Source organism: Neofelis nebulosa, chromosome 17, assembly GCF_028018385.1.
Source record: "Neofelis nebulosa isolate mNeoNeb1 chromosome 17, mNeoNeb1.pri, whole genome shotgun sequence".
NCBI classification, from domain to species: domain Eukaryota; kingdom Metazoa; phylum Chordata; class Mammalia; order Carnivora; family Felidae; genus Neofelis; species Neofelis nebulosa.
The window spans coordinates 33,214,915-33,231,588 of NC_080798.1; the positions used below are offsets into that span (position 1 = coordinate 33,214,915).

A 16,674-nucleotide genomic window follows, 5' to 3' on the forward strand; every position below is an offset into this window, starting at 1 on the left:
CATATAGTTCCAGATAGGCCCTTGAACTTCCTCAGGGTAAAACAGAGCCATGGCCCAAGTGATTTCCCTTTTGGGGGCCAGGTTCCTCATCAAGCGTGGAAGGCAATAGTTGGCAATCATTGTCTTTTTCTATTAACAGCATTGGGAAAGCTCGATTTTCTTTTGGAGAACCATCTTCCACTGTTGGTCCATGTTTTGAGGGGAAGATTCCACTCCAGGTACCAATATCTCTGTTGTCATGACTCTTTCAGCTGTAACTGGCAAACATCCACCTCAAACTGGTTTAAGCAAAACCGAAACATATACCAGAAATTAAACACATAAAACAAAACCCACCCTGGATATACTAACTCACTTAAATGGTACATCCTAGGGATGGCTGGATTTGGGTTCTGTTTATCTGAGTTCTGTTTATCCCATTTTACAGAAGGGGCCAACTGAGGCTCCTGGAGCCAGCGATTTGGCCAACAGGCCCCGTAAAAGAGATTGGTACTCCAGGTGGGCGTGACCCTCAAGCAGAGAACCCTGCCTAAACTGTCTCTCATTGGGGTGCCCTGCTCTGAAGGAGAAACTTTCGGGGCGGGGGGCGGGGGTGGGGGGAGTTATATGACCAAAGAGGAAGAGCCAGATACCTAAAGGGGTGGGGCTAGCGCTCAGGGGGCGGAGCCAGAGCTGGGGCGTTCAGAGCCAGAGGCGAGGCCGGACGGCCTCTAGGTGACTCGCGCCTGCGCGGTGGCCCCGCAACAGCGCCGCGGGCTGGGACTCCTGTGAAGCTCCCCCTAGGAGGTCTCGACGGGTGCTCGCTCCGGCGTTTCGCGACGGTCGCTGGGTCCGGTCCGACGCCCTGCTGAGCCATGAGCAAGTGCGCGGAGGCGGCGGCGGTGGCGGCCACGGTGCCGGGCGCGGGCATGGGGAAAGCCGGGCTGCGTCCGTCCATGGTGCCCCGCCAGGCGTCCTTCTTCCCGCCGCCGGTGCCCAACCCGTTCGTGCAGCAAACACGGATGGGCGCGGCGAGTCGCCTCCAGGTGAGGGAGCCGGCGGAACAAGGGGCGAGGAGGAGGAACAAGGGGAGAGGCGTGGGTCTGACGGTGAAGGCAGAGGTAGGTGAGGGGCTTGAGGCCGAGAGGAAGCAGATCCGGGGAGGGGCGTGGATCTGACAGGGGAGGCGGAGCCAGGAGAGAGGTGAGGGTTGTGGGTCTGAGAGAGGAGGCAGATCCAGGGGAGGGGTGTGGGTCTGAGAGGGGAGGCAGATCCAGGGGAGGGATGTGGGTGTGAGAGGGGAGGCAGATCCAGGGGAAGGGTGGAGATCTGACAAAGGAGGAGGAGCCAGGTGAGAGAGGTGAGGGATGTGGGTCTGAGACAGGAGGCAGATCCAGGGGAGGTGTGTGGATCTGAGAGGGGAGGCAGATCCAGGGGAGGGATGTGGGTCAGAGAGAGCAGGCAGGTCTAGGAGAGGGATGTGGGTCTGAGAGAGGAGGCAGATCCAGGGGAGGGATGTGGGTGTGAGAGGGAGGCAGATCCAGTGGAAGGATGTGGGTCTGTGAGAGGAGGCAGATCCAGGGGAGAAATGTGGGTCAGAGAGAGGAGGCAGGTCTAGGAGAGGGATATGGGTCTGAGAGAGGAGGCAGATCCAGGGGAGGGGTGTGGGTCTGAGAGGGGAGGCAGATCCAGGGGAGGGGTGTGGGTCTGAGAGGGGAGGCAGATCCAGGGGAGGGATGTGGGTGTGAGAGGGGAGGCAGATCCAGGGGAGGGGTGTGGGTCTGAGAGGGGAGGCAGATCCAGGGGAGGGATGTGGGCCACAGAGAGGAGGCAGGTCTAGGAGAGGGATGTGGGTCTGAGAGGGGAGACAGATTCAGGGAAGGGCCCTTGATATGACAGGGGCAGTTGTTGGAAGGGAGTGTGGGTGTGGCAGGGGTGGAGGGTTGCGAGTCTGAGAAGCAAAGGCTCTGAGGAAGAACGAGATGTGGGATCTAGGAAGTGAGGGCTTTTGAAGGGACCACGAGTCTGGAAGGGGCGGAGGTGTAGGTGTGAGAATTGAGGACAAGTGGAGGATGGTCTGAAGGTGTGTGAGAAGAGCAAATGCAAAGAACATGTGGGTCTGAGAGGTGAGTCCTAAACAAGAGAACACTGAGCAGGCCAGTGGCACAGGAAACATTCCGTGCTGAGAAGGGAGATGAATCTGTGACAAGAACTTCAACTCGAGTTTGTTAGTGTGGAGTGGGGGGGTGGGGGTGGGCAATCTATAGGAGAGTGGGCTTGGGGAAGTCTTTTTTTTTTTGCCTTAGGGAAGGAGAGGAGGAAGTCTGGGATGTGAAGAGTGAGGGAGAACGCAGAGAACCCGGGTCTGGAATTAGAACAAGGAAAGAAGTAAGGCTGGAATGATCTAGCTGAACAGGGGCATCAAGGGGAGGAAATCCGAATCTAGGAAAAGGGATAACGTGGGTCAGCTTAACGTGTTTCAAAAGTCATCACCCTGGATCATTCTTCACTCAATCCCTGCTAGAGTCAACGCTTCTTGAAACTTTTTTCCACTGTTGAGAATTGCTGAATACAAAAAGGAAGTTTCCTTTTCTTTCCTTTTTCTTGTAAAGCGCTGCTTTTACCATTAGCAGTTACAACTCCCTCTTTGGACTTCCTCTTTGGTAAAGTTAGCGATCAAAGAACAAGATAGAATGTGCAAGCTACATTTGTCCTGTGTGTTCTGCATGAAAAAAAAAGGGGGGGGGGCTCATGTTTTCCTGTCCGTCTCACACGTTTCTTTACTTCAACTTTGAAATCGTGCAATATTTGCATTGCCCTCTTACATGTGCTGAGACCATTGTCCTCCACAGTGGAGGCAGGTTAGAGTAATGGGCATCTGTTGAAGAAGGGTGCGAGAGAGGAAGAGGAAGATAATGTAGTAATACCTCTTTGTAAAGAAGCTAAATGTTTAAAAATTTGACCCTAGTGTCTTTAAATGGACAGATATTCCCTTTGTATCTTAAAATTTCTGAAATACTTCTAAATACATTGACTATCATACAGGATTAATTTTAGTCTGATTTGGTCAAATCAGTCATTCTTCAATGAAAGTATGTCTATTTGGCTTTATATTTTGGAGAGAGGGTCAAAGTGGTATATATTTATATTTATTTATATTTATATTACATCTAGAGTAAATTGTTTTGTTTGTTTTTCTTTTTTATACATGACCTGTTATTGTTTGGAGAGCACTTTCAAATAACTCTATAAGAGCTGTAGTATAATGGAAAGATCACTAGTCTTAGAAAACCTGCTCAGGCCCTGCCATTTATTAGTTGTATGACTTTGGCCAAGTTACTTAACCTCTCTGAACTTCACTTTCCTCATTGATTAAATTGGGATAGTCTTACATCAAAGGAGGGTTAAAATTAAGTGGAATAATGTGTGAAAGAATCTGGACTGTTTGCTGATCTTAATATTGATAGCTATGCTATTTGTTGTCTACAAATTTTATACTCTACTTAAAATTTACTACTTGTATTGAACGGAGTTGAATATAGTCTAGGTTTTTTGTTTTGTTTTGCTTTTGCTTTTTAAATTAAAAATATAGACCAGAGATACCAGAGAGGTTTCAATGTCTTGAACAGTCTGGGCAAAGGGAAGATTTAACTAGACTTGGTTGAAAAACAATGTTATCTATATTACCAAGTTTAAAAGGTGGATATACTTTCATTTAAGTATGACTTACTATGATCAATTCAGACTCAACTTAACCTTGAATAATGATCAATATCTCGCTTAAGGACTGTTGTCACTTGTGTATCTCACTGTAAGACTTAGCTTTGCCCTTCCTCTTCTCTTTCTGACAATTGAAGGGTCTGCCGCTTAGTGGCATGGAAATAAGTTGCCTGGCTTTCATTTCCTCAACAGAATATGGAATTTAAATGAGTGTTTGGTAATAACTGTGGGGTACTTACCATACCAACAATATTTTTTGAATGTCTATTATGTACCAGGCACAACTCTAATTTCTGGAGATGCAACAGTGGACAAGAGAAATAAGGACCCTGCCTATCTAAAGCTTATGTTTCACTGAAAAAGTTAAACAAATACAAAAAATATGAAATTCCATGTTTTAGTAGTCCTATGAAGAAAATCCAGAGGAGATAACCCTGAGAGTGTTGAAAGAAGGCCTCCCTCCAGAGATGATGTACCAAATGGAAATATGGTGGAGAATCCTTTTAATTTGTCAAAAGGTTCCTCAGAAATGGTTTATTTACTGTTAAATACCATTATTTGTTGCAAACCTGGAAATGGCACATAAAAAAGTTGCCCAATGTTTGACAACTTAATTAAATTTTGTATTAGCTACTAATTGTGAATGTGAGTAAATTGTATGAATATACTATAACTTCATTCTAACTGTCTGTTCAGGGTCTATGCTATGGTACTTTCTTGCAGTAAAGGTTATTTCTAGGTCATTTGCAAGACTGTTTGCAAGGCTTATTTGACCTGCCTTGGAGGTCACCCAGTGCAAACAGTCTTTTCTCCAGTGGTGTTTGTCAAAAACAATCAGAGGCAGTTGCTTAACATGACAGCTGCCTGAGGCAGTGAATAAAGATTGGAACGAACAATAGGCTTAACCAAAAACCTTACAAGAAAAAGCTAGGGAATGAGATGTCCTTAGGGGACTTTAAAAAGATTTGACATATTCATAGGAATCTAGAAGGGCATCCACTTATATCGGTCTGTGTGTATACCCAAGGCTGTACATGTGACCTGAAAACAAAACAAAACAAAACAACAGAATACCCTAAGCTCTCACCTCTAGCTAATCTTTAGGCTTTGTACAAACAGGAAGTAAAAGCTAAGGCAGAGCTGTGAACTTCTTCTTGGCTGTGTGTTGAAGATATGCTCCAACATACACACAAGAGACTCTTTGCGAACACTGGGAAACTTATTGGTTCTAGGCATGTAAGGAAATCTTATTTAATCATTAGCTGACTACTAAGCTAACTGGTCAGAGACTTCAGTAGCCACACATGACACATGACAAAAAATACAGGTTTTATAGAATTAGTTCATAAAAGTCACTGAACAAACAAATAACAACAACAACAAACAGCAACAACAATAAACCCTGGTGATGGAAGAGAATATGATTTTCAGAGTTGTCATATTACTTAAAATGGTTTTTAACAAAAACAATTGCAAGATATGCAAAGAACAATAAAGTATGTCCCATAAATAGGAAAAATAGGAGTCAATACAAACTATCCTTGAGGAAGCCCAGATATTGGACCTACTATCCAAGAACTTTAAATTAGATACTTTAAATATGTTCAGATAACTAAAGGAAACCATGTCTAAAGAACTAAAGGAAAATATGAGACAATGTATCACCAAATAGAGATAGAGATAGAAATTATAAAAAAGAACCAAGGGACACCTGGGTGACTCAGTTAGTTAACCATCCAGCTTCGGCTCAGGTCATGATCTCGCAATCTATGAGTCGAGCCCCACATTGGGCTCTGTGCTGACAGATCAGAACCTGGAGCATGCTTTGGATTCTGTGTCTCCTTCTCTCTCTGCACCTCCCCCACTAGCTCTCTCTCTCTCTTTCTCTCTCTCTCTCTCAAAAATAAATAAACATTAAAAAAATTTTTTTTAAAGAACCAAATAGAAATTGTGGAATTAAAAAGTACAGTAGGTGACATGAAAAATTCACTAGAGGGACTCAACAGCAGACTTGAACAAACAGAAGAATCAGCAAAGTTAAAGATAGAGCAATTGAGATTAACTAGTATGAGGAATATAAAGAAAAAAGGATACAGAAAAGTGAGCAGAAAAAAGATACAGAAAAGAGACCCATAGGACACCATCACGTGTATCAACATAAGCATAATGGGAGCCACAGAAGGAGGCAAAGAATAATTGAAGAAAATATGGCTGGAAACTTTCCAGATTCAGTGAAAAAAACATTAATTTACACATCCAAGAAGTTTAATGACTTACAAGCATAATAAACTCAAAGATAAACTATACCCAGACACATCATAATCAAACTGTTAAAAGCCAAAGAAGAAGAGAGAATCTTGAAAGCAGACTCATCATATACAAAGAGATCTTGAATAAGATTAATGTCTGATTGTTCATCAGGAACCATGGAGGCCAGAAGGCACTAGGATGATATACTCAAAGTGTTGAAAGTAGAAGGTTGTCAACCAAGAATTATAGAGTCAGAAAAACTCTCCTTCAAAAGTAAAAGGGAAATTAAACAAAAACTGAGAGAATTTGTCCCGAGCACACATTCCCTGAAAGAGATACTACAGGGAGAACTTTGGTTGAAATAATACTAGAGAGCAACTCCAATCCAAATGAAGAAATAAAAAAAATACTGGTAAAGATAACTACATGTATAAATATAAAAGACAATATAAAAATAATTTTTACTTGTAAATCCTTTTGTCTTCTATGTGATTTAAAAGACAACTACATAAAGCAATTAGAAATATGTGTTGATAAACATATAGTGTATAAAGATGTAATTTGTATGACAATATAAGCAAACAGGAGGAAGGAGGAGATAGAGATATAGAAGCACAATTTTTGTATACTATTACAATTAAGTTAGTATTAATCCAAACTAGGTTAGTGAAGATGGGAACACTTACAGCAACCACTAAAAAAAATTTTAATTTTTTTTTTTAACGTTTATTTATTTTTGAGACAGAGAGAGACAGAGCACGAACGGGGGAGGGTCAGAGAGAGAGGGAGACACAGAATCTGAAACAGGCTCCAGGCTCTGAGCAGTCAGCACAGAGCCCGACGCGGGGCTCGAACTCACATACCGCGAGATCGTGACCTGAGCCGAAGTCGGACGCTTAACCGACTGAGCCACCCAGGCGCCCCAAAAATAATTTTAAATGAAGTGACAAGGGAATTAAAATGGTACACTATAAAAATATCTGTTTAACATAAAATAACTTTATGGAGAAATATAGAAATGAAAATACATAAGATATGTAGAAAGCAAATAGTAAAAGAGCAGATTAAGTCTTATCAGTAATTACATTAAGTATAAATGGATTAAACACACTAATTAAAAGGCAGAGACTGGAAGAATGGATTAAAAATACATAATCCAACTCTATGTTATCTAAAAAGACACACTTCAGATTCAAAGACCCAAATAGGCTGAAAATAAAAGGACAGAGAAAGATATACTATGCAAACAGTAACCAAGAGACAATTGGAGGGGCTATATTAATATTAAATAAAATAGGGGCGCCTGGGTGGCGCAGTCGGTTAAGCGTCCGACTTCAGCCAGGTCACGATCTCGCGGTCCGTGAGTTCGAGCCCCGCGTCAGGCTCTGGGCTGATGGCTCGGAGCCTGGAGCCTGTTTCCGATTCTGTGTCTCCCTCTCTCTCTGCCCCTCCCCCGTTCATGCTCTGTCTCTCTCTGTCCCAAAAAAAATAAATAAAAAACGTTGAAAAAAAAAAATTAAAAAAAAAAAAAATATTAAATAAAATAGACTTTAAGACAGAAATTGTTACTAGAGATAAAGGAGGACACTTTATAATAAGAGGGTTGATTCATCTAGAAAATATAACAATTAGAGCCATATATGCACCTAACAACAGAGCCCCAAATACACAAAGCAAAACAGATTGAAGGGAGAAATAGACAATTCAACAATGGTAGTTATAGACTTCAAGTCCCTACTTTCAATAGTAGAACAGTGAAACAGAGTATAAACAAGGAAAAAACTTGAACAACACATTAGCTAGCCCTAAGATATATACATGTATATATACATGTCTATATATATACATATATATATATGTATATATATATGTATATATATATGTATATATATATATATACACATATACATATATATATATATGTTCTTCAACCACAGTGTATCTAAATTAGAAAAAAATAACAGAGGGGCACCTGGGTGGCTCAGTCAGTTAAGTGTCCGACTTCAGCTCAGGTCATGATCTCACAGTTTGTGGGTTTGAGCCCCATATCGGACTCTGTGCTGTCAGCTCAGAGCCTGGAGCCTGCTTCAGATTCTGTGTCTCCCTCTCTCTCTCTGCCCCTCCCCCACTCACACTCTCTCTGTCTGTGTCTTTCTCTCTCACAAATAAATAAACATTAAAAAAATTTTTTTAAAAGAAAAAAAGAAAAAAATAACAGAAAAAAATTGGGAAGTTCACAAATATGTGGAAGTTAAATTACTCCTAAAAAATCAATGATTCAGAGACAAAATCATAAAAATTAGTAAATACTTTGAGATAAATGAAAATGAAGACACTATACAAAAACATATGTGGTTAGCATCATCTTAATACCAAAATCTGGGGGAAAAAAATGTTATAAGAAAAGGAAGTTACACACCAATTTCCCTCATGATCCTGATATAAGAACTCTTAAACTATTAGCAGGTCAAATATAGCAATGTGTGGAAAGGATAATATATCCTGTCCATGTTTGGTTTATCCCAGGAATACAAGGTTGGTTTAACCTACAAAAATTTATATTTCAATGTAATTTATCTTATTAGCCAAACATATGATAAGAAGCATATGATCATTTCAATGGATGCAGAAATTTTGATAACTCATTTGACAAAATTCAACATCCACTGATGTTTAAATAAATTTTCAGGAAAATAGAAATAAGAGGGAACTCTCTCAATGTAATAATAGGTATCTATGAAACCCCTGTAGCTAGCATCATAATGGTGAAATAGTGAGCCTGTTCCCCCAAAGTTTGGGAGCAAGACAAATATATTGTTCAACACTTCTATTCAATGTTGAAGTGGGAGTCCTAGTCAGTGCAATAAAATAGGAGGAGAAAGAAACAAAAGACATACAGATTAAAAAGGAAAGAGAAATAAGCCAGTCAGAGAAAGGCAAATACCATATGATTTCACTTATATGTGGAATCTAAGAAACAAACAAACAAAATGAGCAAAGGGGAAAAAGAGACAAACCAAGAAACAGACTCATAACCATAGAGAACAAACTGATGGTTACCAGAGGGGAAGTGAGTGGGGAGGGTGGATAAGATAGGTGATGGGGATTAAGGCACCTGTCTTGATGAGCATCAGGTGATGTATGGAATTGTTCAACCACTATATTGCACACCTGAAACTAATGTAACACTGTATGTTCATTATATTGGAATTTTAAAGTTTTAAAAATTAAAAATAAAAAAAGCAGAAAGGGTATAACTGTACTTATTCACAGATGTCATGTTTGTATACGTAGAATATCCTAAAGAATCTGCAAAATGACTAACAACCAGAATTAATATGTGAAGTTGACTAGGTTGTAGGGTATAAGTGTAAAACTTAAAATCAGTTATAGGTCTATATACTAGTAGCAAACAATTGCCAAATAAAATTAAATGATTTTATTTATAATAGCAATAAAATAACGTTAAATAACTAGGAATGTATTTAACCAAAAATATGTAAAACCAGTACACTGAAAACAACAAAACACCATTGTGAGAAATTAATGAAACTTAACATAAGTGGAGAGAGAGATATCATGTTTATAAATTGGAAGAATCAATATTATTATGGTGATAATTCCTTCCAAATCGATCTATAGATTCAATAAACCCTATAGATTCATTGAAATCTCAAGAGACTTTTTTGTTTGTGTGGAAACTGAAAAATTAATTCTGAAATGTATGTATGGATGAAATGCAAAGGATCTAGATTAACCCCAAAAAAGTTTGAAGAAAAACCTGCAGAACATTTACTACCTGATTTCAAGACTTACTAAAAAGAGTGACAGAAGTGGAGAGGATGAGGTATTGACAGAATAGATGAATCAATCATATCAACCAATAAATGAACCATAATAGAGAGCCCACACATATGTGTTCAACTGATTTTTAACAGAGTTGCCAAGAAAGTCATTATGGAGTATCAGGTCTTTTCAACAAATAGTGTTGGAACAACTAGATAAAGCTGTGGACAAAAACAAACCATGATCCCTACCTCACACCACACACAGAAAGTAATTTAAGATGGGTCATAGATCAAAACCATACAGCTTCTAGAAAAGAATGTAAAATATCATCATGACCTTGAGATAAGTAAAGATTTCTTAGAAAGGACACAGAAAACTAAAACTAAAACTTGATAAATTAGTCTGAGTCAGAATTAAAATTCTTCTCATCAGAAGATAATCATTAAGAAAATGAAAAAGCAAGCCATAGAATGGAAGAAAATATTTCAATATTTTAATACATATAATGACAAAGGTCTTGTATGTGGAACATATAAAGAACTCCTACAAATTGATAAGAGAATGACTAACAACCCAAAAACATAGGCCAAAGATTTGAACAGACACTTAACATAAAAAGTTAGAGGAATGACCAGTAAGCACATGAAGAATGTGCTCAACATCATGGTTCATCAAGGAAATGTGAATTAAAACCACATTGAGATATTATTTTACGCCCTCTTGAATGCCCACAAAGACTGACAGCACCGAATATTGGTGAGGATATGAAGCAACAGAAACTTCCATACAGTGGAGACATAAAATCATACAACCCGTTTGGGAAACTGTTTGGCAGTGTCTTATAAATTTATCCATTCTGACCCAATGGCTTCACTCCTGGTGAAGTGAAAATGTATGAGCACCAGAGATTTGAGCTTTAATGTCCATGGGAGCTATATTCATAATAGCTAAAAACTTGTAATAGGCCAAATGTCCATGAGCAAATGAATGGATAAATGAATCATGATATATTCATACAGTGGAATAATACTCTGCAATTTAAAAGACTTTACCATGTTATGTATTGACATTATGTCTTTTCAGTACATAATGACGACAGTTAGAAGAATCTCAAAAATATGAAGGGAAAGAAGCCAGACAGAAAAGAATGCATACCGTGTGATCTCTATGTGACAATCTAGGACAGACAAGACTAGGGTGAAAAAGAGCCTGTCAGTGGTTACCGAGGACCAGGGAGGGTGTACTAACTGCTGAGTGGCACAAAGGAACTTTTTTGGGTGATTGGACTGTTTTATATCCCGGTTGTGGTGGTGTTTGCATAAGGATATATTTGAAAACTCATCCTCTCTACACTTAAAATAGGTGCATTTTATTTTATGTAAATTATGCCTTAATAAAGTTGATTTTTTAATATTTATCTTAGTTTCGAGAAAGAGTGAGGGAGAGAGAAAATCCCAAGCAGGGCTGACAGCACAGAGCCCCATGTGGGACTCGATCTCATGAACCATGTGATCATGACTTGAGCCAAAATCAAGAGTTAGACGCTTAACTGACTGAGCCACCAGGCACCCCAGAAGTTTTTTTAAATGTTCATTCGTTTTTGAGAGAGAGAGAGAGCATGAGGGGCAGAAAGGGGTTCAGAGGATCCGAAGCAGGATCTGACAGCTGTGAACCTGATGTGGGGCTCAAACTCACAAACTGTGAGATCATTACCTGAGCCGAACAAAGTCGGGTGCTCAATCAACTGAGCCACCCAGGAACCCTGATTTTTTTTAAAAAAGAATACCACCGGGGCACCTGGGTGGCTCAGTCGATTAAACGTCTGACTTCGGCTTAGGTCATGATCTCACGGTCTGTGAGTTCGAGCCCCGCGTCGGGCTCTGTGCTGACAGCTCAGAGCCTGGAGCCTGTTTCAGATTCTGTGTCTCCCTCTCTCTCTGACTGTCCCCCGTTCATGCTCTGTCTCTCTCTGTCTCAAAAATAAATAAACATTTAAAAAAAATTAAAAAGAATACTAAGACCAAATGTTGGTAAGGATGTACAAATGACTGAAATTCCCATACATTGCCAGTAATACTTTAAAATGATACAACCACAGTGGAGAGTGGTTTGGCAATTTCTGATAAAGTTAAACTATCTATGACCCAGCAGTTCCACTCCTAGGTAGTTACTTAAGAGAAATGAAAACCCACATCCACAAAAAGTCTCCTAGAAGAATGTTCATAGTGGCTTTAGTCATAAGAGCCCACAACTGGAAACGACCGAAAGATTCATCAACATAATAATAGATAAACAGATTGTCATGCAGGCAATACACTGGAACTATATTCTGCAATAAAAAAAAATGAATTACTGATTTGCAAAATCACATAGTTGAATTTCAAAACACATTATGTTAACTGGGAGAGGGTCGACGCATAAGAATGCATGATGTATGATTCATTTATATGACGTTCAAGAACAGACAAAACTAATCCAGGGTGATGGAAATCCAGAATTGGTTGCCTAAAAGGGTAGGGATTCACTGGAAGAGGCCCAAGATGACTCTCCGGATGGTAGACATGTTCTGTGTCTTGATTGGTGTTGCAAGGGTACATATTTATCAAACCTCACTGAATTATGTACTTAAGATCCGTGCATTTTCCTCATATGTAATTTTGACTTCAAACATGCACACAGGCACACAGATAACTTGATAGAGATTGAATTGTATGTTAAATCATTCGATAGAAAAGTGGAACAATTTTGGTGTCTCTCATAAATTGTTTGATGATGCTCAGATTTCCATCAAGGGGCAATAGAGGCAGAAGGACAGCACTGTGTGAGTAGTGTAATTGGCTAACAGAAGAAAGGTGATCTGGTATGCATAAGGGCCGTGTATTTAAAAGTCAAGATGGTATAGGATGAAGAGCAAGGGCTTTGTAACCAAGCCGGGTTCAAACCCTGGTGCTGCTACTTGGTAACTGTGATCTTAAAGTAGCTTCACTTAGCTTCCTCTTTGCCATCCCTTCCTGGAGGTAAAACAAGCTAAGGTCATAGGAATCAAATAGCCTGCTTCCTAGTAAGCCCTCATGTGTTGTTGGTTATTTTTAGTTTTCATTCTTCTTCCTTATTTTTTTATTGTTATTTGTACTTTTCCCTTCTCCGTCTCCTTATTGTTATTAATTATAAAGGACTGGCAGGTATAAAAATCATGCATTTACTCCTTTACACTCTAACACCTTCATTAACACTCTTCCTTCCACTCAGCTCTCAAAAAGCGATTTCCCCTCTCACCTTGCTAGCTTCTGCTTGTCTTTCTTTCTTTTTTTAAAGTTTATTATTTTGAGAGTGAGAGAGAGAGAGAGAGAGAGAGACAGAGACAGAGAGAGAGTCCATGAGCTGGGAAAGGCAGAGAAACAGGAAGAGAAAGAGAGAGAGGGAGAATCCAAGCAGGCTCTTGCACTGCCAGCACCGAGCCCGATGCAGGACTGAAACCCGTGAACCGTGAGATCATGGCCTGAGCCAAACGAAGTCAAGACTCGGATGCTTAACTGACTGAGCCACCCGGGCACCCCTGTGCTTGTCTTTCGAGACCATTCAGCCTTCAACTCCTCCAGGAAGCTTTCCCTGACTGCTAAGTCAGATACTTTGTTTCTATCACCTTCCTTGATAAATAGATCAAGTTGTCATTATAGTACCTGGTTTTATTCACTGTTGCTTTTGCCAGATGTAGTTTCTTTTCCCTTGTGCTTAGATTTTCATGTCTGGTGCATGTTAATGTTCAGTTTATCCTTTAGTGAACACGTGAATAACACAAAACTTTCCTCTGACGTGTTTCAGTCTGATAGCCAGAACATTACAATATTGTCCACTCATCTTTTTTTTTTTTTTTTAATCAATTTTGACTTGCAGATTTTCTTTCTTGGAATTATCCTGCTTCCAATCCGTGTCTTACTGGTTGCATTAATTATATTACTGGCATGGCCATTTGCTGCAATTTCAACAGCATGCTGTCCTGAAAAGCTGACCCATCCAATAACTGGTTGGAGGAGGTAAGAAATAGTAATGTCTAAATGTTAGCTAAATCAAGATTAAAGAAGCAATTACTGTGGTTTAGTCATCAGTCAGTGGTTTTATCTAATGTTGCCTACTCACTATTAACCATTTATTTTCTTTTTCTCAGATGAAACGGTTCTTAAATTCATCACATATAGAAACTTTTGCCCAAGCGCCTTATGATAATTTTCTGTTGAAGTTGTAATTTCCCAATATTAAAATATTGTTTTCCGAGTCATTGCCAAAAAGTGAGAGGTCCCTGATTCTGGGAAACCCAACTAGTATACTTGAAACCTTTACAGCTGAAAACTATGTGTCTTTCCTCTGCTGTCCCTCAGTCATGACATTTACTTTTGTCCCTCTGTAGTAACTACATTCTTTCTGCCGTGGTGCAAGTAAGTGGATCAGCTATAGTGTATTTTTGAATATTTATCTAATCAGCAGGGTATTTGAGAATAAACTCATCACCAATTGATAGTTACTGGTAAAAGTTCATTCCCACTGGACAGAGCCAACTTGTTGCCGTAAGTATGTCCTGAGAGTGAAGGCTTGTAAGGTGGACTCCTTGGAATAGAAAGCCGGAGGTGAGGTGCAGGGCACCATTGAACTCTCTAAAATTGTCCACCTTGCTTAAAATTTGTATGCTACATAGGGTCTATTCCTTTCTTCCAAATCTCAAATGAGAATGTCCTCCAAAAATTTTGAAAATCACTGTTCTAGAAACTTTTTTTTTTTTTTTTTTTTAATTTATTTTTGGGACAGAGAGAGACAGAGCATGAACGGGGGAGGGTCAAAGAGAGAGGGAGACACAGAATCGGAAACAGGCTCCAGGCTCCGAGCCATCAGCCCAGAGCCTGACGCGGGGCTCGAACTCACGGACCGCGAGATCGTGACCTGGCTGAAGTCGGAAGCTTAACCGACTGCGCCACCCAGGCGCCCCTGTTCTAGAAACTTTTAAAGAAATATGCAATTTACTATTCAGCTCATGTTCTAGTGAATAATGTCAACATTCAGCACAAGACTGGTTTCCAGTGGAAGTGAATACAAGGCTGGCAGTGTCCCCAGAGAATAACACCACCTCAATCCTTGCAAATCATAATCCTTTGCTTTATGATTCAAGGCCGTGTGTCCCTAAAAAATACTTTAAGAGAGATTTTTTTTCATGACTCGCCAATTCCTTTCAATTATCTCTTTGGTTTCTGTTGTTAACAGCTTATGAAGCCCTATCATGATGGAAGGAGTAGTCTAAGAATCCAGAAAACAGATTAAATAACTGTTAGAAAAGAACGTTCCAGGGGCCTGGGTGGCTTGGTCTGTTGAGCACCAACTTCGATTCAGTTATGGTCTCAGTTTGTGAGTTCAAGCCCCACGTCGGGCTCTGTGCTGACAGCTCAGCCTGGAGCCTGCTTTAGATCCTCTCTCTCTCTCTCTCTCTCTCTCTCTCTCTGTCCCTCCCCCGCTCATGCTGTCTCTCTGTCTCTGTCTCTCTCTCTCTCAAAAATAAAATAAATATTAAAAAAAAGAAAGTTCCATTTTTTCCAATTAAGTATTTCTACTTCCTCTCAAACAGGTAACATTGAAATTAATTATGCAGCCCCAAACTTTTAGCCCTTTTAAAATCCTTTAAAAAAGTATTTAACAGCTCTGAATATGGGATATTTTAGAATGCGGTTGTCAAAATCTACACCACTTTAAATCAAAAATAAGTGTGGAAATTCGGTAAAGGGGTGAGCTTTTTATCCTTCTGTAAAATAGACTCTGAACTCTAAACAGCAAGAAGGAGAGAGACGGTCATTTCCCTGTGCCCTCTGGAAAAGTACATTGGCTTTCTGTGTCTCACTTCTCCTTACTGTGGAATAAAAGTCAGAGAAACTTCCTCAGTGACTAGTTGCTTAATAGCCCCTCGCTGTATTGTACTGAGAGAATTAGACAGGAAGTCTACTTTTTAAAGCTCTCATTAGATGTGTTACAGGAAAGACACAGGTTTTGTTTCTCATGAAAACTGCATGCCTCTTCACATACTCAGATATCCGTCCTGTGTTTGCATTTTTAGGAATGTGTTTCTTTTTTTTTTTTTTTTTAATTTTTTTTTTTTCAACGTTTTTTATTTATTTTTGGGACAGAGAGAGACAGAGCATGAACGGGGGAGGGGCAGAGAGAGAGGGAGACACAGAATCGGAAACAGGCTCCAGGCTCCGAGCCATCAGCCCAGAGCCTGACGCGGGGCTCGAACTCACGGACCGCGAGATCGTGACCTGGCTGAAGTCGGACGCTTAACCGACTGCGCCACCCAGGCGCCCCAGGAATGTGTTTCTGTTTCCCAACTCAACTGAGCTTATCAAGGACAGGGACTGGATAGTCTTAGTCTTCCGTGTCCAGCAGAGGTCCTGGCACAGTTTGATGAATTAATTAGTCTTTAATGGCATAAAATTTTTACATATTTTTTTAATGTTTGTTTATTTTTGAGAGAGACAGAGACAGAATGCGAGTGGGTTAGGGGCAGAGAGAGAGGGAGACACAGAAGCAGAAGCAGGCTCCAGGCTCTGAGCTGTCAGCACAGAGCCCGACGCGGGGCTGGAACCCACGAACCGTGAGATCATGACCTGAGCCGAAGTCGGACGCTCATCCGACTGAGCCACCCAGGCGCCCCTGACATAAATTCTTTTTAAAAAAGTAAGCAGTTAAATTTCTGAAATTGTGTAAGTGCATCTACTTCCAGGAAAGCGAGCTGGTGACTTTAGCTTTTAAGATTTTTGATGATGTCTAAGAGCTATAATGACATAGGTAATAAGGCTTTAAAAAATTATTCCTAAAATAACTGAGGACTGATGCAGCATGAGAGTTCTAAAAGTGTCTGGGGAGATAGTATCATTGTTACACAAATGTACATTCCCAAGG

At 40.3% G+C, this 16,674-nt stretch overlaps 1 protein-coding gene and 1 long non-coding RNA gene across 3 annotated transcripts in view; both read left to right on the plus strand.

Moving 5' to 3' along the window:
• Positions 1-718: 718 nt before the first annotated feature.
• Positions 719-16,674, plus strand: part of LPCAT2 (lysophosphatidylcholine acyltransferase 2) — a 70,663-nt gene continuing 54,707 nt past the window's right edge. For both annotated transcript variants that reach the window (XM_058706774.1, XM_058706775.1), the window contains exons 1-2: positions 719-1,025; positions 13,633-13,772. In XM_058706774.1, the coding sequence (XP_058562757.1) occupies positions 855-1,025; positions 13,633-13,772 (311 nt within the window). In that variant the 5' untranslated portion in view covers positions 719-854. The remainder of the gene's footprint in view (positions 1,026-13,632; positions 13,773-16,674) is intronic.
• Positions 1,664-3,231, plus strand: LOC131499069 (uncharacterized). The gene is made up of 2 exons (XR_009255712.1): positions 1,664-2,105; positions 2,504-3,231. It is a non-coding gene; the product is annotated as an uncharacterized LOC131499069 (long non-coding RNA).